This window comes from Mustela erminea, chromosome 3, assembly GCF_009829155.1.
Source record: "Mustela erminea isolate mMusErm1 chromosome 3, mMusErm1.Pri, whole genome shotgun sequence".
Taxonomy (NCBI): Eukaryota; Metazoa; Chordata; class Mammalia; order Carnivora; family Mustelidae; genus Mustela; species Mustela erminea.
Window position 1 is genome coordinate 98,750,312 of NC_045616.1, and position 22,419 is coordinate 98,772,730.

General features: G+C 40.3%; 1 protein-coding gene across 1 annotated transcript; it reads left to right on the forward strand.

The window, feature by feature from the left end:
• Positions 1 to 827: 827 nt before the first annotated feature.
• Positions 828 to 21,982, forward strand: C3H5orf63 (chromosome 3 C5orf63 homolog). Its single transcript, XM_032336852.1, has 4 exons — positions 828 to 893; positions 15,041 to 15,161; positions 18,545 to 18,601; positions 19,759 to 21,982. The coding sequence occupies exons 2-4, from the start codon at positions 15,048 to 15,050 to the stop codon at positions 19,948 to 19,950; spliced, it is 363 nt and encodes a 120-aa protein (XP_032192743.1). The 5' UTR covers positions 828 to 893; positions 15,041 to 15,047; the 3' UTR covers positions 19,951 to 21,982.
• Positions 21,983 to 22,419: the final 437 nt, after the last annotated feature.

Genomic DNA, 22,419 nt, shown 5'->3' on the forward strand with positions numbered 1-22,419 from the left:
CACCTACCCCAACCCCTTCTCATCTCCTTCCCAAGGATGAGTGATCCTTTCAGTACGGAAAGGCAATCAGTTCAACCCCTTCCAACACACAAACAAAAAGAATACAACAAAAATTCCTCCAGCTGTCCTTAGCACAAAACTGAAAAAAAGGCTCCTGCCTACCCTATGTGGCCCGTTTGCACCCCTCTCCCCACTCTCTCTATGCCTCTGCCATACTAGTCTTCTATGCGTTGTTGGTGCCCGGCTCCCTCCAGTCGGACTTCCACAGGCCTATAGAGATCTGTCCCTGCCCCACCTGGCGCTTCACATCCCAACCCAAAAGCTACCTCTTCAGGCAGATCACTTCCACCTAATTTTTAAAGGTTCACATTCCTTCCCTTTCGATGTATTTAGCTCACTGAACTCATGGCCTACTTAAAGGATTACTTCCTAATGTGTGACTTGCTTACTTAAGTTTGGGAAGAGGACAGCTGCCAGTTTCATGACCTCTTTCCCCATAACCTAGCTCAGCCGGGACCAAGGGGAGGAAGGCACTCAACATTAAATGAATGAGTGAATGAACACAGGTTAGAGTTAAGAGCCTGAACTGCCCATTTTCAAAGTTGGCTCCTTATTAAGTGGTCCCCAAACAGGCTAGGAACCTTTTTTTTTTTTTTTTTTTTTTTTTTTTAACATTTGGCCTTCGTTACTGCGTCTCTCTTTTCCTGAGAAACTGCCCAGAGGTGGCCCACCCTACAAACGGGCGACCGGCTTGGCTGTGCGACCCCGAGAGCACCGCCCGAAGCCTGGCTTGCTGGGCCGGAAGTGAGAGCTACGGGGCGGGATCTGGGCCGGTCTGGGCGGAAGTGCCGGGGTCGGAGCGGAAGCGGCGACGTAGCCGGCTGCCGGCTCAGGTGGGTGAGGGCGGCCTGGCGGCGGGGAGTGGGAGCTCTGGTCCCAGCCCGGAGCCGGCGCTGGGGCGGGAAGCGGGGCACGCGAACCTTTCGCTGGAGTGCAGGCTGCCAATTTCGATTGTCGTTAGAGGGAATTTAATTAAACCGAGAGCCATAAATCCATGAACCTCCGGGGGGAGATTATAGGCATTTGTGTGCGTGTGTGTGTGAGCACAACTGATGGCGCTCTGGGAAGGGAACAAAATAACGAGCGGGACAAGGCAGCTTTTTAAGAGGAAGCAGGAAGCATCTCAGTTTCACGCTGATTCCAGTGTTTCACAGAAGCCCCATCCGGGGTTTAATTGAATTCTGTGAAGTGGCAATATAATCTCAATTGGCAGGCCGCTGAGATGCCTTTTTAAATAAATCTTTTTGAGCAGCCATGTTGACCTTTAACTGGGGGTGAAAAGGTTGAAAGGTGCTGTAAGAAACGTTGTTGAGTCCCGCGGTTTGGGAATCTCCTCTCTGCTTTACTGGCAAAAGCATCCCCCTGGGTGGTGAACAACGTGAGAATAAATCAGAGACCATTCTCAACAAATACTTAGCCTTGTCGGCCACTCCTGATAAAAACCAGCTCATAGAATTTTTTTTTAGTAAGTCCAGAGGTAAAGAATTCCCTGCGAAATTACTAATGGGAAAAGGCAAGTGCCTGTTTCTAATACGGTCTTTAACAAGGTTTTTGCCAGGATAATAGTTGTTCTTGTTTCTTAATATTATTTCATGTAGTACTTCATATTGTAGGGCACTTTAAATATATATGTGTGTGTGTGTATATATGTATATGTGTGTATATATACATATATATATGTATTTATGTATATATACACACAACACACAGTATGGCCCAGCTTGATCCCAAGCTATAAACTCCTCCAGGATAGGAATAGTGTCTAGAACCTATTATACCTCCAACACTTACTAGCACATTTCCCAATATAAGCAGGGCTCCTGTATCTACACATTGCGTTGGTGAAGCAGCCACTGCACCAGTGTCTCAGTGTGCATGCCACTGTACAAGTTGAGGTAGCTGTTATAGGCCGTAGTCCCTTCATTTACTAATTATATGAAGAATAGCTTATGAAAATGCATATGAAACTCTCTAACCAATATTTATCAATATTTGGAGCTACATACAGTGAGATTTGAAACACTTGGGGAAAAAAGTCTCCCTGGAAATACTAAGTGATCATTGTAACATCAGGGTAAGGCCCAACTAAGTCATGGTTCTGTGTGAAACATCATAGCCTGATAACCTGAGTCCCGTTCTGCCGAAGAATTGTGTGGAACCAGAAAGTTCCTGTTGGGAAAATTAAGATTGGTGGGGCTGGTGCTTTAGACAGGCAGTCTCCCCAGATTTTCTTTCTTCATACTTTCTGTGGTCAGTAGTGGTGGCCTGCTGAGGAAGAATCAATATTTTTTTTGTCTCCTTCACTAGAAGAAAATGTGGCTTTGTGGTTTTATTTAGATGGATTGATGGCAGGTAAGGTAATAGAAATGAGGATTTTCCAACTCGGGAATTTATTGGACTGTATTTCTATTTTATCCCAGATGTCTGGCTCTCTTGTACTCTTAAGTACCTGGAGGCAATGTGGAGATATGCCTTCAAAATAAGTTATTTTTTTAAGTTTTTGTATTTCATAATGTGTGCATATTCTAGCTGGCTGATGCGTTCAGTTACTCTAATGCCAGGGTTTGGTGTTTCACATATAGCAGGACCCTGAGGTAATATGGTACAAGTATGAAGGTTTTTTATGTTCCTTATTTTAAATCTAATTTTGCCACTGCTTTATTAAAGGAGTATACATCATAGGAAACCAGAAGCCCGCTGGGATTGTTCCTGCATGCAGTTTTAATCTTGTTTGCAATTATTTTGAAGGGGAGAAACCATCTGGATCCAGGGATCCACACAGGTAGCAGGGACTAGGCAGGCTTCCTTCATCCTTTCCCTAGTAATATCACATAGCAAGTTCAGGGACAAAATCATTTGAGAAAGAATATGCAAAATGAAATGTTTGGGCTGAGTATCTCATAGATCATTATCCCACATCCCTAATATTCCAGTTCCAGTTACAGGAACCTGGAGGCATGGAAACATCATTCTTTTTATTCTAATCTTTACCAAAGATAAGGTTTCTAGAGATAGAGGCAAAATTCAAGATACCTTCTACTTTAAGAAAATATCCATCTCCCAGGATTTCAGAGCATTTCACCCTTAGTATCTGGTAATAACCATTTAACTGCTATAGGCTTCACCACTGCAGTACTGTATTTGTAAATTTTTCTTCTGTGCAAGGTGTAAGGTCCTAAAGGGCAAGGAAAGGATCTTAATCACTCTTATATTTCTATACCTGGCACAGTCCCTGACGCATTGCAAACACTCAGTATATGCCACAGAAATGAAAACACAGTGTCCCTGAAAGGCGATTGGATCTATAATATGATTGGGAATACAACAGGTAGAGAAAAGGATTATATAAAACATTAACCTTTCAAGATTAAAAACATTAACCTTTCAAGAGCTTACTAGATACAGTTATAAATACTGCAGTTACTAACACCTTGATCAACAGCTTGGAGTAGGGAAATGCATATTTGAGAATCTGCAGATGGTCACCAAACTGTCTTCCAAGGAGCTATGTCCTGATCAGCTATAGGGCCTGAGTTCTGTTGAATGGCTTCGGGAGCCCTGTCTCCCCCTCCATTCAGGCCTTCCATGCTCAACTCCTCACCCAAAGACTTGTTGAGCAAATACATGAAGACTGTCTTTGTGAAGGTATACCAAATTACGAGTTTACCTAGGTCACTAATACCTTCATTTGATCCTTCCTTAAGGAGAGACAATCCATGTATGGTCACTATTTTAAGGCTAGGTTGCCCAAATAATATTGTAAGAAAGCCACTCTCATCTTTTCTGCTTTGCTCAAATTCCCAAGGAGTTCAAAACTGACAGCTTTTTGTGTTATAATGGGGCAGGCCTGTGGAACACACTGCTTCCTTCTGTTGCCAGTGGGACTGCAGCAGAAACCAGAACATTACTCCTGGAAACAAATGAACTTCCTTTCGTTCTTCCTGTACTTTTTCATACTAATCACGGGGAAATGGCTTCTAGTTTAGTCAGGAGGAAGGACATGAGATTGAATTATTTGATTTTTTTAACTCTTTACTTTTTAAAACATATAGTTCTTCCAGTCAGCCAAGAGAAAGGATAGTGTTATTTAATGGAAATTCAGTCAGCTGAGTCAGCCTAGGACATGAGAGTGGGAAAAAAGAGATCTAAGTTCAGCTCTGTTACTCCATGTTCAAAAATGAAATTAATCTGTATCTTCTTAGATTTAGAGACCAGAACCTCATTCTTAAAATAAAAGAATTCTGCTATCTGAAGCAGAGGCTTTCCTCACTCTCCATCCTTAAATTAATCTTTAAACACAATGTGCTACCAGTTGTTTGGTATGCTGAGGATTTATGTATAAAGCTTTCTGAGGGTTGTTTTTGTTTTTGTTTTTTTTAAAGGAAGGAGGTTGAACTTGGAGATTCCTTGTAGTTCTGAAAATTCTGTTTTGGTCTCATTATGTATAAAAGTAAGCCATTGTTCAAGGAAAAAATACAGAAAGATGAACCAGAAAATGCAGTATGAAAGGTTTCAGGAAGACATTAGTTTATCCATAATGCAAGGAGATCTTTGAAGTCACTTCCCAGTTCCAAAATATTAAGACATCCCCATACGTGTTAAGTAACAGAATGGGATCCGAGGATTGGAGAATCTGACATCACTGAGAGTTGTGGGTGCACGACCTCAAGAGAATATGGTTCCCAACATTCAGATTGAGCAGGCCTAGGTATTGTTGGTATCACAAGTCGAAGAAAATGCTCAGATTTAGTAATTCAAAGTTTCCAAAGTCATTTGCTACAAAATGGCTAAAAATGAATGAAAAATCTTTCAGGTCTTGTGTGGTCATGAAGATAAATTCATCTCTTTGGCAAGGTGAATTGGAAATGGTAGGGGTATTAGTGATGAATGGATGACCTTGCCTGGATGGGCAGATTTTGAATTGCAAATAGTTGTTTTTGGAAATGGGATTGTAAATGCTTTTTTTTTTACAAAAGCATTTTTACAAATGCTTTGTAAAACGCAAGGAAACTGGCATTACTAACTGGTTACAATAAAACTAAGATGTTTTAATGAAATTGCCTTCTTTCTGGGTCAGCATTAAATACTAGAGATCTCTTCAAAGGGGATGGGTCATTTTAGTTAAGAAGGATAATGTGGAAAGGAGTCAGCATAAGTCCTTATGCACTTTGTTCCCATCCCTTGAACTAGAATGATTTTGCCCTCATCTTAATGCCATCTTTATGGAATGAAGGAATTTTCAAATTGGTTTTTAACTCTATTAAGCCCTCATGTATGATATAACCCAACCACATTATTCAGGTTTTCTTGGCTTTCAGGAACAGCTTTGCAGCCATTATGTTGTAATTGTACTGAACACTGCTGCAACTCTGAATTCAGAATATGCCTCTTTGGCTCAAGGCCAAATGCTGAGTCAGTGTCTTTGGGATGAGAGGAGGGGTGCAATGTGTGCTAGGCCTACTGTGTTAACAGGAAGTAGTCCAGAATCATCTCTGGACGCCTGGGGTTCTAGAGGGAGTGTGTATTAGCAGTACACTACTTTTTATGATTAGCATCTTCATTATCGTTTTCTCAGCTGAATGTTTTTCTGGAGACCCTCCCCTGACATTTTCATGTGCACCAAGCCCATTACCAAGCAGACTCCTCCAAAGCAATGATTTGGGAAGTGTGACTGCTAAGGTCCAAAGATTCTAAAACAAACTCTTGTTTACACTAAAGATTCTTCTCCCCTTCCACTTCACATTTGTCATCTTACGAGGCAAACATAGGGGTGCTTCTGGATATGGAGAAGAATGCAGAAATGATGAGGGTTTGTTGTTAAAAAATATTTTTTAAATGTGTCAAACAGTAAGAGAAAAATACATCATTCCCCTTTGGAGGCGCTTTTCCATCTCAGATGCTCAGCTGCAAGATGAGTGCCTGGCAAGGCTAACGTCACCTCCCCTACTGGGTTTTTTTGGATGCTAGGGCTTCCTGATTATGACTGAGGAGTTGGAGAAGCAAGTGTGCAGCGAGCAGGCGCCTGTACACCTCTGCCTGGATCTCTGTGTGAATTTTGGTCCTCTTTAGATGGTCTAGCATTTTAGGTTCCCACAGCTGCAAACTACTTCAGATTCTCTGGGGACTTCCAAAGCCCTGGGCTATGGCCATGGCATTTCTTCAGTGTGTGAAGCCCCTTCTCCGATCAGCAGGACATTTGACATCAAAGCCTCTGGGCACAGTTTCTCCCCATCTCTATGGATTGAGAGAACAGGGCAAGGACTAGCAACTCTGTTGTGCAGCTGATGAAGCTGAAGCAGATGAGGAACTGCCCAGCATTTCAGGACTAACGAGGGGCAGTTGCCTGTCTTTGGGGTTTATATTTATAAAATCCTCACCCAAAAATGCACACAGGAATTCAAACATGCTGAATTTCTGCTGAAACTGTATGAGGAGTGACTCCCAAACTCTTAAATGAGGAATTACCATTGGTGCTTAATTCCCCTGACTGATGATTTAGCAAGAGCTGTGTTTATTTACATTTACATAACATTTATTTTGACCGCTCTACAGAAGTTATTCAAAATTATTTTGAAACAAGTTTTGTCTTGAAAGACAATCAATAAAATCCAACTTTACCGTTACCTAGGTGGCATGTTTGATGTACATGGGTTGATGTCCTCAACTGGTAAAATGGATGAATTTTTTAATCTTTGAACATATAAAGGCAAGTATTGCGAAGGGCAACTGGAAGGGTTTGTCCCAAACCTATCAAAGGGAAACCTTGACTCCTTGAAAACTAGATTTCAGTGTCCTGTTCTGTAATTTTCTGAAGCCTAAGGAAGCTAAGTCAGTACTGGATGCCAAGATATTAGCAACTTACATGGACTTAGTGACATCCTGAGAAGATAAATATGTTGGTTCTTAATCAGTGATATACTCAGAAATTCCTACTTAAGTAATACCCATAGTCTGAAATTTCCAGCGACTTCTGTTTGAAATGTTTTTCAGTTTTACAATTCCCTATTTCTGAGATTGCTATAGTAGAGATTTAAATCTTACTTTTGAGGCCAGTAAAAGCACATTTCAGTCAAGAGAACCATCATCATAACTGCTTTTTAAAAATATTTATTTATTTATTTGAGAAAGAGAGAATCTCAAGCAGACTCCCCCTGAGCAGGGAGCCTGATGCAGCGCTTGATCCCATGAGCCTGAGATCATGACCTGAGCTGAAATCAAGAGTTGGACATTCAAATGACTAAGCCACTCAGGCGCTCCTTATTATTATCATTATTAATACCTTACTTTTAGCATTATTTTAGTAATAATGTTAAAGCTGATTTCTCTATTCTGCTTTGTAACTGATACGGAGATTTTCACATTCATTATCTCTTTTGAAGATACCCAATCAACTTTTGCCTTCACTCTTCTCCAGCGCACTGCCTCCATCCTCACTAGAAATAACCACTTTTAGTTAAGGTGTTATTTTAGGCAAAAACCAGACAGGCAGTTCACTTTAAGGGTAGGCTTTGGTTAGAAGATTTCATTATTTTGAAGCACTCTCAGACTCATCCCATCTGATTTGTGGTAGCTTCTTCCACCACCCCGTTCCCATTCTAGAAGCAATTTTTTCCCTTGGCTTCTGTGATGACACTCCTTTCTAGTTTGCATTGTACTTCACCAGCCTTTCCTTCTGCTTGCTCAACACAACTTCTAAATGTTGGATTGCCTCAGATCTGTCCTGTGCCGTCTTCCTTCTCTGTATTATTTAGATTATCTCATCTGGTTTCGAAGCTGTAAATACAGTCCCTAAACTGACGTAGTCTCAAATTTTTGTCTTCGGCCCTAGCTCCTCTCCTGAATACTAAACCTATATATGCCACTCTCTCCATGAGCTCCAACTTGTCCCTAACGGAGCTCTCAGTCCTGTATACTCTTCAATCTATTTCTGCCTCAGTTGTTCTCATTTTAGTAAATGGCGCTGCCACCCACCAGAGGCTCATGGCCCAAACTGGAATTGTCCTTACTGCATCTACAATTTCTCACATCCAGTTCATGGCCAAGATCTGTTGGCCCCGTTTCTGTCATTGTCCACAACACTATCCTTTCTTACCTTGACCACTGCAGTGGCCCTCTAACAGGGTCCCTGCCCCCCAACTGTGCAATCCACCTTTACACAGCACCTCAAGTAATCTTTTAGGATGTATATAAGGGGTGCCTGGGTGGCTTCTTCAGTTCAGGTCATAATCCCAGGGTCCTAGGTTCAAACCCTAGACTCCCTGCTCCTCAGGAAGACTGCTTCTCCGTCTCCCACTTCCCCTGCTTGCATTCCCTTTAAAAATAAATAAATAAATAAACAAAATAGAATGTATATGAGATTCATGTCACCTCCTTCTTCTAAATCTAATTGTAATTAAAATCTCAACATGGCCTGTGAGTACTTAGGTGATGTGACCCCACAGATGATTGTTGAGCCCTGTCTCCTGCCACTATTTACTCTGCTCCAGCCATATGGTCCTGTTCGTTTCTTCCAGTAAGTTCAGGTTGTCCTCACCTTAAAGCCTTTGCACTTACTATTCCTCTCTCCAAAATGTTCCTACTTCAGATTTTTGCATCTTCTTAGCCTTTAGTCCCGGCAAACCTGACACCAGCTCAGAGTACTTATTTCAAGGACCTGCCTCCGTTACCATCACGCCACCTTGTCTACTCCCTCTCCTCTACTTGTCACTCTCTGATATTGTTTGATTTAATATCACTGGAATACGGACCCCAGGAGGACAGGTACCTTGCTTTCCCGGTCACCACTGCACCTCGCACCTATAAGAGCCTCTAACACATGGAAAACATCAGATAATTATGGAATAAATGGGTGACTCTCCTCCCACATCCAGGCTGTCCTAAATGAACTCTCTCTTTCCCACCTCCATTCTTTCCTCTGACGTCCATCCTGCATGCTGCTGCTAGATCAGTCTTCCAAAACACTGCTTTTATCACAACACTCTCTTGTTCAAAACCCTTCAGTGCCTCCCATCAGACAGACCATGGTACTCCCTCTTCAACACCTTTGTGTCTCACACCATCTTTAGAATTGTTTCCCCTTTTTTGGACATACCCAAATCCTAGATGATTTGGGATCTTACTCTTGTGAAATCACCTCTGACCTCAGCTCACAGTATCCTCCTTTCTCTTATAGCATTTAAAGGTGCACATTAGATGTCGTGGTTGCAATCGCTCCTGTATTTATATTGTTCCAGTTTAGAACTGAACTACCTTCTCCTGAATCCACTGAAGTATTTCTTCTATTATTCCTGTTGCTTGCATCTAGTATGTGGACGTGACTTCTCCATGTGACTTTTATTTGGAGGGCAAGAAATGGCCTAAACACCAAACAGGATGAAGAAAAAAAAATGGTTTAATTTTACAGAGAATTTGAAGGAGGTGGGGTACAGGGACAGAACAAACATATTAAGTGGTAGAGTTGAAAAACTTCAGTGAAGGGCGCCTGGGTGACTCAGTGGGTTAAAGCCTCTGCCTTCGGCTCAGGTCATGATCTCGGGGTGCTGGGATCGAGCCCCGCGTTGGGCTCTCTGCTCGGTGGGGAGCCTGCTTCCCCCCGCCCCCACCTGCCTCTCTGCCTACTTGTGAGGTCTCTCTATCAAATAAATAAATAAAATCTTTAAAGAAAAAGAAAAAGAAAACCTTCAGTGAAATGGTAATCTTAGTGTCTTGGCAATGCCCACCCTTCAAACAGTTAAAGAACTTAACAGAACAGTGTGTTGAATGCAAATTAACGTAGCACCATTGAGTATAAACAGTGGAATAGAGACATCCAGACACTTGGAAATCTCACTGTCATGGTAATAATTTGAAGGGAAAGAAAATAGGGTTTTGTTCCTAAGCACTCATGTGACCAGTCATTCCTTTCTGGGATTGATTTTCTACTGCCTTCTCTGGCCCCTGTATGGTGAACAAACCTGTTGGCACTGAAATCTGGAAATAGAAGCTACAGGGAGTGAGATGGCTGTGTGGTGTGAGAAGCTGTTTCCTGCTCCCCAGGTCTGGGGCATGATGTAGGGCTACTCATGGTTTCATGTGTTATGTGAGATCAAATCAGCAGTCGAACTCTATGGTCAGAATGAAGCTGTGGTGATTGTCTGACAATATATATAAATACCGAATCATGTTTGTACACCTGAAACTAATTAAAATGTTATGTTAATTATACCTCAATTTAAATAAAGAAGGAAAGAATGAAGCTGAGCATGACACCATGTACAAGTGGGCCTATAGGTGGGTGGTTGGCTTGGATCTTTGTTGCGACATCTTGTCTCAGCTGGCTCCACCTCTCAGGCAGTCCCCCTGGCCTGGTCCTCTGGCTGCAGAGGCTACAGAACTAGAAAAGCACCTGCGATCCTACCTATGCCAGTGAGTGAGCGTCCCACTCCCTGTTTCTTTCTATTCTGTAGCCTCATTCTTGCCCTGCTTAGCTCCTTGGAGTTGACACGTCATAGTATCTGCTTCATTTTCAGCTTTGGGGATGTCCCTTAATGCTGCCTCTCCTTGTCACCCAAATCCCAGGCTAGGCTCCCACTTGTTTGGGAGAAGAGGAGGTTTGTACAAAGGGGAGACAGAGGGGCACTGGGGTGGCAACATGTGTCCCTGTTTCCCTGCATTAGGTTGAGCCCAGTGACCCAGACAAGTCTGCTAAGAGCAGCCTCATCTCATTACATAAATTTTCAGTAATCTAGAATGATGGGCTTTTGTTCCCAGTAGAGGTGTGTGGTATATGTGTGTGTGTGCATGCGTGCGTACACACGAGTGTTTCTAGTCACTTGGGTAAAACTAGAAACATTAACTTAGATGGTAATGAATGTGAAATGAGGGCTTAACATCTCATATGGCACAGATGACTAAACGGAAGCCCTGAGCCTCTCCTCATGGAACACACGTTCAGCAGGAGCTACTATAATAGTGTTTGGTTAATGTCAGCTCAGCATTAAATTTACATTATACTCTTGTGAAGCTCCAACATTACCTGTTAATAACCAAGGCAGTACCTGGGCTTATATAGACTTTTTCATTATGCTCATGAACTAACACTGCAGCTTACTGATGAGGGATCATGTGAGCCTGGAGATTCGGCGTGCCAAAGGATGCTTTGTATGAATAAAAATTCTGGTCAGTGAAGGTCAGTTTCTCTACTCAAGCGAGAACAATGTTGTTTCTCTTCTAATCAGACACATGCAGTGTTTGAAGAATCCAGGGGCCCTACATAAGTGATATGCAGCCCTAGTCTGGGCAGCTCCTCATGCAAGAAATGAATAATCCTTAATAAAGACTCAAACGACCCTGGCTTCTCTCTGTACTGTAATCAGTTGCTTTAATGGTATGCCCTTGAGTGCCTCACAGGGGAAATGCTATAAAGTTAAGTTATCTTCCTTATCTTGGCTTCAAGGAGGGCTGAATGGGTCCAATCAGTCCTCCCCCATGTTGTATTTGATTCTGCCATAAAGCCCACTGGAGTCAGCCTCAGTTTGTTGAAAAGCCAGCATTCCCTTTCTCTGTGGGGCTGATCCACGCCTCTGAGCAGCCTGGACTTGAAACAGCAGGAGTCACCATCTTTATTGTTAGGCTGTGGAATTTGTTTTAGGCACATTCTAAATCCAGTCTTATGCCTTTTACATTTTTTTTTTTTTTTTGTCTATGACAAAGGTGACCCATTTGTGCTTCTTTGATATTATGAACACAGCTCTTTTTGCTCATATCACAGAGGCATGTAACAAAATACAAAGGATGAAATTGTGTCTGTGTGTAGTAAGGACACAAGTTTCATGACTAAATTCAATGACATAATCAAAAAGGTGTTGTCCTCTCCCAAGTCATGAGCTACCAGGCAGAACTGCCTTTCAGAGTATTTTTTTATAATGCTGAGATACTGCTCAAAAATAATAGACCTAATGAAAATGTCACATTGACAGAGTAGCCTGTATTAAGATTTTACTTCAAGAAAGCATGATTCACTGAGTGTGACATTGACAGCAATAGTGTTAGGGTTTACAGAGTTAGTAAAATATTCTAAGAAGAGTATGATGCAGTGGCAAATGGGGTGTATCATTTTTCGTTTATTTCTAGAACTGACCGGACTCCTGTGTTCAGAATTTTAGACTTCAGATCTTATTTCTGCCCAGGAGAGGTATAGGGAGCTTTTTAAATATCATACTCTAATATAATATTCTAATACAGTGCTTACAAAGAAAGAAGTTAATTTAACAATGTGGTAAAATGCATGTGCCTTAGGACATTCGGAAAATATGCAGGTAGTAAAACTGCATAATGCTAATGCATTTCTCCATAAACAGATGTGCCATGTTTAAGTGATTAAATATATGGGAAAAGGTGGAAGTAGGTCTAACAGTGGAAAGAGAACTAATTTTAAATAGAATGGTTGCAGCATCACTGAAGACTCTGCTCTCTGGGTTGGGTGAACAAATATTCCAGCAAATCTGGAATGAATAGCAACTCTGTTTACTATGACAGGTTTTATTTGTCTTGGGTGCAACCAAGACCACATGCTGTGTTTTGTCATGTTGGAAATACTGAAGCAGATTTCCTTTGTGAATGTGAATTTTTTTTTTTTAAAGCCTTAACACCTCAGTCTCAACTCGGCTAGGAAAAAGCAGTAAGTTCTCCTTTCCTTACCAGCCAAACATCAATAAATCTTAAATCCCTCCACCAAAAGCATGCACCTGTGGTTCACTATCCTGGTGGTTGTCTTAGGTCACTACCACAAAGGGCTCAATAATTCTCATTTCCAAGAACTATGTTTCTGTCTTTAACAAAACTAATTTTTTGTTTTCTTTCTCCCCTATAGCACAGCTCCTTTAATTCTATTCCCTAGGAAGATGTGCCACTGTGATTATAGGGCTTTCCCAAAACCAAGGATGGAAAAATTTTTACCCAGTGTAAAAACGGCTAGTAGTCTACCTTCCCTCCTCATTCATATCCTGTGTAGACAAAGCCATGCTTAGAAGCTGTCGTCTCTGACCACATTCACCTATTGGAGTTGCTGATTCTGCTTAATTTATAAAAAATGTGTATACCAGGGTTTAAAACTTAATTGAGAGTAGCACAGCGTACTGTAAAATTGTTTGGATCTACTTTCCATCTTGGAATAATGGTGGGTAGCAGATCATTGCAAAGTGCTCATCACATTCCCTTTTATGTGTTATCGAGATCATTCAGTTAGCAGGGAGATCCAGGGAGAAGTGGAAGGCTATGAGTTTAAGAGTGAAGGAAAGATTATTGTTTTCACAGATCAGAATCCAATCTTTTTGTCCTGTGGTCTTTACACTAGTTTGATAGGGCTGGTATTTTTCTCTAAAATCGTATCATTCTGTTTGAAATGAGTTTAAAGCTAATCTTACACTAAGAAGCCTAGTCAGCACTAGAGATTAGCACATTATTAATATAGTCATGCTCTGCGGAGACCAGAGATCAGAGCTGGTGGTGAAGGGGTTGGAACCAACTGTAGGGCCCTGGCCCACAGTCTTATGGACACCCTGAAGAATACTAACATTTAGTTCTAACATGAGCTATGCTCAGTTGGTGACTGCTGTGCACATTGAGTGTCTGGTTAGGGTTAGAGGGGAGACTAAAAAGGTGGAGAACGGTTCACTCCAATACTTCAAATATTCAAACAAATATCTGAATACCTACTATGTGCCAACTTAATTATAGATGCTCAGGGATACTGGGGCAAACAAGTACCTGCTCCTATGGAAGTCACACTATAATAGAGGGGGACAGAGGTAAAGCCATTTGAGGCAGTAAAAGATAAAACCGTAGCAAGGCATAAGAATGGAGCATGGTGGGCTGGCCAACCTTGGTAAGGTCGTCACTAAGGCATGACCCAGGCCAAATAAGGGGAAGCTACTTAAGAGCTTTTCATGCATAAGGACAGCAAGTACAGAGATCCTGATAAAGAAATGATCTTTAGGTATTCAAGGAACAGAAAGGGAATCTTTGTGGCTGCCGCTTGCCAAGAAAAAGGAGGGGAAAGTGAGATGAAGTTGGAAAGCAAAGTTAAGAAATGAAGATCCCAGGAATGAATTCATTTTGAGAATATTGATAAATGATAAAGTCAACAGTGCATATGTGTTTTAAAAGTGAAATTATCATATCTGTAGTTTTAAGGACAAAGCTGGAGGCTCAATAGAATAGGAATAAGTAGGCTGTCTTATGTCGAGCAAAGAAGCAAGATGAGGGAGCTTCAAAGCCTAGTGTTTGACATGCTGCTATTACCAAGCTGTTCGTGTTGGAGTATCTCCAGTAGTAACACTAGTACACTTGTATATGTTTTTAAAAATGATGGCAATCTCCTTTTAAAATACTTAAGGAGTTGAGTAGATTTTTGCTCCTGACAAGTCAACTCAACCTAACTCTCCCCTATAGGTCCTCTTAGTACAATCTGTATTTCCCCATCTTTTGCAGCAGAGTGAGGTATGGATCTCCTAAGTGACAACCTTAACCGTCATTTGGGGATTTGTGCTCCTTACTTACTGTTCCTTTACCATGAAGGTGGCTCTGTGTTGTTGAATGCTTGCCAACAAGATAAGCTATCTCTGCAGATAAGAACCATCTCAGGAAACCTCCCCATTATAGGGAATCATCAGGATGCTGGCACAATCTGCAGGTGAAATTTAATTTTGTATTCAAATTAACAAACCCATGCAGTTTGCCTGCAGAACCCAAGTGGTTAGGCACACAGCTCATCCATAAATATGGATATTTTCCCATTCTAAGTTCTGTTTTGTTTGGAATACAGTGAATGTTGAGGCATCATGGAGACTTGCCAAACATCTGGGCCTCTCTGACACTCCTGGAGTCCAAGAAGCAATTCTCAAGTCATCAAATTCCATCATAGGCTTGCAGCTTACTGTTCATATTATAAACAGCAAAATCTAGGGCACATAAGTTTATTGGTCTATTTTTCTTTTGGCAGAATTAAGATGCTCTGGTTTCAAGGAAATAGCATGCATCTTGCCAAATACTCCCTTCAACTCCTCATGAGAAATCTCTCTGCCTCGAAGACTGTTCTTCCTGTGCTGACCTTATTTACAAAGGTACAGAGTTAAAAAGTAAAATTACTACTTCAAAAACAAAAAAAGTGTTAAACTGTTGTCTGAAGAAAGTTGTACATTTAAGAAGAGGGATGGGGAAATGCTGAAAGGAAAGCAATGGAATAAGCTGTCCTCAGACCTGTCCCCCAACTTTACAGTAGCAGTTACAATGGTACTAACCCTGGTTTCTACCCACATGCCTCATTGTCTCACACTTTTCAGTTGGAAAACTAATATATTTAATAGTCTCCCAATCCCTGCATTGGAAGGAAGAACTATCAAAAGAGAGATGATGTTTATAAATACATCACTTAGAAACATAATTAATTCTTGTGATGGCTGTGTTCCATAAAGTCACCACAAACACTGAATTAGTGAACTAATTTAGTGAACTAAACCAGTGCTCCCAGGGGAGGTTATGGTTAGACTCCAGTGAGCTGCTGGCCACATATTGTCAGCTGATCAATACTAGCCTTGTCTGGCATATGTTTCTGTTTAAAGATACTTTATTTACTATGTATTGTTGATTCATTACACCAAATTCAGGGCCAACAGCACCATATCTCATGCCTGAACAAAGTTTATCTAACAGTATTTTCAGCACGAGGCGCATCACAGCCTTCTTACGCTTGGAAACACTGCACAACACTACACAGCCCTCTACATGGGGACCATTCTAAATAGCCAAATCAACAAAAAACACAAAAATGCAAAAAGCATGACACCCAGTGGATCAGGAAAAGGACACCTGTTGACAAGTGTGAGACCTGAAACAGTAAGTCAGATCATTGTCTCGTTCGACCTCCGCTGGCAATGTGCACTCTCAGTGATTCAGATTTTTCACTGTTCTGTGCATATCCTCGAATGTCTGCAGATAACCACAAAAGTGCCACAGATTTTGGTTTTGGGATTACAAATAGATTTTAGTGACTGGCAAATTTGCAAATATGAAAGCCACAAATAACAAGGATTGAAAAGTACAACTGTCCTTGTTTTCTTATCCCTAACACGAGTTTCAAGCCATAACTTAAAATTGAAAATTTTTTATTAGGAAAGGTTCATCAAGTTAAAGTTGAAAACTTTTAAGAGCTTTCTTCCCCTGAAACTTGTAATATAAATATCACTGATTTCCTTTTACTAGTTAACATTACTTTGTGTGATATATAATCAAAAAAAGAAAGGACAGGGTAACATTTAACCTCAGGGAATAATATTCCCAATTCAAGCAAAAAAACTTGTCTTGTTTAATATGTTTTTCAGATTTCAGACAATCTTTAGCAATCTTAAAATATCTGATGGCTGTCTAATAACAAAGTTTAAAATAGTTTTTAATAATTGAATTTCTTATTGCAAATAGTTAATCTAAACTGCTTTTCATATCCATAGTATATATTGTATTATTGGAAATTATAGAATAAAAATAATTGATTATCTGTGTCTACATATGAGAAATGCATATGAGAATTAGCCACAAAAATAAAATAATCCCTTAAGGCTAGTGGTGCTCACTCAGCCTAACTATTATGCATTATTTTTCAGTTTGAATAATGGCCAAGTTAGCTATAGACATCTGGGGAGGGGGGAGCCACACTAATCTTTCATTTAGCTTAAAATTTGTATTGAATCCTTGGTATGTGTCACTAGGTATATAAGATTGGCCAATCCCTGAGCCAATTGTGGTCAAGAGGGATATGATACACTGACTGTCTCAGCCTAAGTCAAGTGTTCTACCCTTTTCGTTCAGGGATTCAGTCAGCCACAGTCAGCAAAATCAGTCAGCAAAATCACAACATTCTTCCTACCAGAAAGGGGAGTGGGATGGCTAACCCAATGAACGTCCATTCCATTCTAGGAATACAGTAAGTACCTGCTCTGCTGGTGCTGTGGAAAATCCTAGAGAAGAAAGTTTTAATGGTCCAGACCACTGAGTCTTAATCCTTTTTCAGTTCATAGGCCTCTTTAAATGTTGATGAACCTTTCCTAATAAAAATACATATATACAAAATAATGTGCACCAATGTCCATGTTTACAAAAACAAAACAGAAAATGTGATCTAGGTTCAACTGAAGTTTGTTTTTTTTTTTCAACATAAAAGCAAAATGTTGGTATATTTGGTACTTCTTTAGCTTGTTCTTTTTCTAACAACTTTTGCTTTTTAAAATTTTCTGTTGACTTTTTGAAACTTTCTTAGAAAATTTCAATGTGATTCTCTTAAAACATCACAGACTATCCATAATCTGTTTCTTGATGGTGCTCATAATAAATGATGAGCCTAATTCTCTGCACCAGGAAGTTAGGGCCAGAAAGACCCTAATGAAGAAAAACTGCCTTTTGATGATCTGGGTCCTTATTTCAAAACAAGCTGGGAGTTAAACTGGAGGAGGGGGCCTTTCTTTTACATAACAGCTTACCTCTTCCTGTCATGTTAAAAAGCAGGTTTTATATAAGCATCGGTAATGGTGAGTCTATTTTGAGCTCAAGCAAGAGAACCTATAGCTAGTAGCTGTTCCTAGAGTCTAGAGCTGAGATTTTAAAATCTGCCAAAGATCCACAGCATTCTCAAAAGACTTCTCCACTGGATGGTTCAAGAATACAAACAACCAGCACTAAAACTTGCTTGTTCCTTGGGCAGAGAATTAACCTGGGAAGGCTACTGCTGACACTTGCAATGAGAAAACAGGCAGACTATTAAAGAGTTGGTACTATCATCACCTGAAGTAAATAGAGATTTCTCCCTTTTTGTTGGTGGGGCAATCACTATTTAACTTCATCTCAATGAGTTTATTCCTGTGGACTGATGAGGAAAAACAGGCAGGCAAAGCTCAATGCCTCCATTTCAAAATAGACTTTAAGCGATTCTGGTGATGTCAGCCAGGCCAGAAAAGTGTTCCTGTCACAGGAAGGACAAAGCCCTACGACTATAAATCAATGAAAAATAATCTTCCCTGATATCCATCAGATAAAGCTAGTAACAAAAAATGTAAGCATCTAAATGTAGTATATGTGTATGTATCTACATATACATGTATGTAATACATTTAGATGTATGTGGATGTATATGTGATCGGTTTCTACATGTATGTGTGTAACAAAGATAAGCATCTAAATTTATTATATATGTGTATACATATATGTATAAATAGATTTATTTATGGTGAAAAATCAAAGCAGAACAACTAAAAAACGCTGACAGCCCACTTATATGAAACACTAGCTATTTATAAGATTCTATGGCAATGTTTTGCTTTGGAAAAAAAACAGTATAATTAACCTGGTTAAAAAAAAAAGCACATCCTTTAAAGTAAGTATAATCTACTTCTTGTGGTTTTTGTCAGGCTACATGCCATTCTTTGAATTTAATGGCTTTATTTTTTCCTTCCTATAGGATCCATGCCCCCTTTGTGATGAAGCCAAGGAAATACTGGAGCCCTACAAAAACAGGGTAATACCGGTTTCCCCCTCCACTCTCCGAAAGTAGAGCATTCCTATCCAACCTTCACATGCCCAAGTGGAGTGAAGCAAAGAAGCAATTAACATTCATTTATGAAAAAAATTTTTTTATCATTCCCAGACCCAAGAAATAACCTCTCTCAGGCTTTTCTGGTACTTTAGGACATTTCTTGCTGATGCATACACAGAATAAACTGAGATAAAGCACAGATGCTCACACAGTTCAAAGCTCTAGGGGCTTAGTGTTGCAATGCTGCAAGGAGGCCCCAAGGGAAGGAGCTTGGTGGTGCCACTCTCACTGCTCAGTGTAGGCACTGCTTCCAGAACGGCAAAACCAACACTGAACACTATTTTCATTTTTCATCGTTTTTCATAAAAGCAAAAGTCCTCAGATTTTTTCCATTAGCAAAACAGGTACTAATGTAGGTCTTTTGTAATAGCCAAGTGGCCTGATGAGTGCTTTCGAAAAGCAGGGGAAACCTGCATAATACAGTGGTGTGCCTTTATGTATATGGAATGGATAGCGTATGTGGTATAGATTATCTGCCTGGATCCTTTCTTTGGGAAAAGATTAAATGATTTTTCATTTAAGTTTTCTTTCTGTTCTTCAGAGAGAGATTTCAGTGCTAATTTCCACAAAACTCATTACCCCTAAGTGTTTTTCTCTGAGCAGTACTGGTTTTCTTACTCTGACTCTTAATATGAACCAAAGCTAACTAGCAGGTGCAATATTCATGCTTTCTTTAAACTTGTGTCCCCATTCATTTTATCTTCCTCTTGTCATTTCCATGGAAGTGTTCTCCTGTAGCGAACCATGATGCCTTTCCTATCCTTACGTGCAAAGTGCATGTGTCCTGATTCCTCAGCTTCCCAGTTGGGACATATTTTATTTCACTAGGAATGGAGGAGTGACCCGACAGTGAATGTAATAGGTATAACAGAAAAACAGCAAAACTGAGAGTTAAGGAATATAACGAAATCAGTCAAGTTGTGGAAATCAGGGACATGAGTTCACTTGGGACCTCAGACAGGCAGACAACAGCAAAACCCTTCAGCATGAGAGCTCATCTGGGCATCAGATTGGCACTGTGCCTGTTGTATCATTCTGTGCTCTCTAAAATACAGAGCTTTAGTCTGTCTCCATTTCAGGTTATTTTACAGGAGGTGGACATCACACTTCCAGAAAACTCTGCTTGGTATGAAAGGTATAAATTTGACATCCCTGTCTTCCACTTGAATGGCCAGTTTCTGATGATGCATCGAGTAGACATCTCAAAACTTGAAAAGCAGCTCCAGAAACTTGAGCAGCAAGGTGCTGGATGCTGGAGGATGCCTTCATGATCCGCCACCCACTCTGTCCAGATGGCATCTTCCTAAAGACTTTGACAGTGGCCTTGCCCAGCCCTACAGAAGTTCTGAACTAGGTGGTGCCCAATAAATAAATGGTTACATTACTCTTCTGACTGATGGAAGTATGGGAACAGTGTAGAAACTGTTTACATGCTGGCATTTTATAAAATGACAGGAGCATATCAGCAGCAAGTGGATAATGGAGGATGGGGGAAATGCACTTGTTTTATTTATTTTTCCCTTTTGTATTAATATGGAAGCATTTTGTATTAATATGGAAGCATTTTACATTCACTGGACAGTGCAGTTTATAGGAGAAGGCTCTGCATCCCTGCTGCTGCCCTAAGGGCTTAACTTTTTAATGAAAGAATAAATGCTCTTCCACTCAGTAGATAAAGTGAAATGTGAATTGTTAATAACTGTGCACAGTCAATAAAGGGGTGTTTTAACAAATACATCTGCATGAAGCCTATTTCAGTGGGATTTAATAATACCTGTTTAAAATTAGAATTCATTTTTTTTGGGGGTAGAAGAGAATAATTATCTTAGTCAAAACGGCTTCATTTGAGAAAAACAAAAGAAAGACTTAAACCTCCAAAATGTGTATAAGAATCTCAACATGCTTCCCACGTAGTCAGTGAATTGATTCATAATATTTGAGGGCTGCCTTTGATAGTTATTCGCTTGTCATCAATTGAGTTAATTCAAATTGTAAGATAGTATCAGGTTTTAATATCTTGGAGAGAATTCACTTCTGAACATAACTGGACAGATATGTCATCTAAAGACAGTATTTTTCACTATTTTATGTAAAGTGTTAAAACTGTAGTTGTGTACCTCTATTTATATTTAGTTAAGTTCAAACAATATAGCGGGGATTCATTTAAACACAAAATGGCCTTTTCCTCTTAAAATCACATCACTGTAATTTCATCTATAATGAAATTCTTTTGTGAACTATTGTAATGAATTTGGATATTGTGAGTCACTTGGCTAGATTTTAATTTGAGCAGTATGTTTTAGTCTTAGAAAATATAGAATATTAGAGCTGGCCAACTTTATACATTGTGTAGTCATGTTATACAGGATGAGAAATATGACATTCAGAGAGTTTCAGGGACTTTGCCTAAGATAATACAGCCAGTCAGTCAATTGTCAGATCACGTCTTGCCCCCTACTCTGAATTTCCAGTACTACCTGTGCTCATGGTAGGGATATTACTGTATTATCTCACATGCAACATTTTCAACTATGCTGGACTCTACACAAATTTGGGACTTAAAAAGCATTCCAAAGTGACAAGAGGAAAAAAAATCTTAAAACTGAATAGCAGTGTTTATAATTTATAAGTTTCTGGAACACATGTTATTTGACATTATTCATTCAGCCCTGCGGCAGGCAATATTCTAAGCCAACCCTAATGAACCCTCACCCTTGTCTAACTCCTTTGAGTGTGGGTGGAACTCACTGAATATGATGAAATATCACTGCTATGGTTAGGATACATCAAATGGCAAAAGCCAGATTATACTAGTGGAGCCTGATCTAGTCAGGTGAGCTCTCTAAAAGCAGAAAGTTCTCTCTGGCTGGATACAGAAGAAATCAGAGATGTGTTCCAGCCAGCCTAGAAGGAAGCAGACATCAGTGTGGTAAACTTCCTACTGGGGCCACATGGCAAGAAACTGAGTGGCTGCTATAAGCTGAGAGTAGTAGTCATTGGGCAGTAGGTGGCAGGAAAATGGGGATATCAGTCCTATACCTTCGAGAAACAAATTCTGTAAAGTCATTGAGCCTAGAAGGGGATCCTAAGCCCGGTATGGAACCAGAGCCTGGAATAACACCTTGATTTCAGCTCACTGAAACACTGATCTGAGCATCCAGCCACACCATGCCTAGATTTCTGATCTGGAGGAACTGTATAAATTTGTGTGGTTTCAAGCTGCTAAATTTGTGGTAGACTGTTACACAGCAATAGTGGTCTCATAGAAGTCCCTACGACATTGAAACAGTGGCAGGTGGTGGGAATACAAGAATGAATGAGTCCAGTGGGAGGGATAGGGCGGCTGGGTGATGGACTTTGGGGAGGGTATGTGCTATGGGGAGTGCTGTGGATTGTGTAAGACTGATGAATCACAGACCTAAAGCCCTGAAACAAATACATTCTGTGTTAATAAAAAATAATAATAATTTTAAAAGAATGAAGGAGTCCATGTCTTAGACCATCACTATCTTTTGGGGAGCAAGGAGAGGCAAGTTAATAAAGCACTACAATGTCACGCAGTGATGGCTGGAACTGAGACATGTATGAAATGGCACAGTGGCCAGATGAGGAAAGTAGCAAGAAGTCTTCACAGAAAATTAAACTTAAACTAGGTTTTGATGATTTAATAGAAGCAATAGAGTAGGACTGAGGCGGAAGAGGAGGTTCCATCGTAAAGGAACAGCATGTGGAAAATAAGA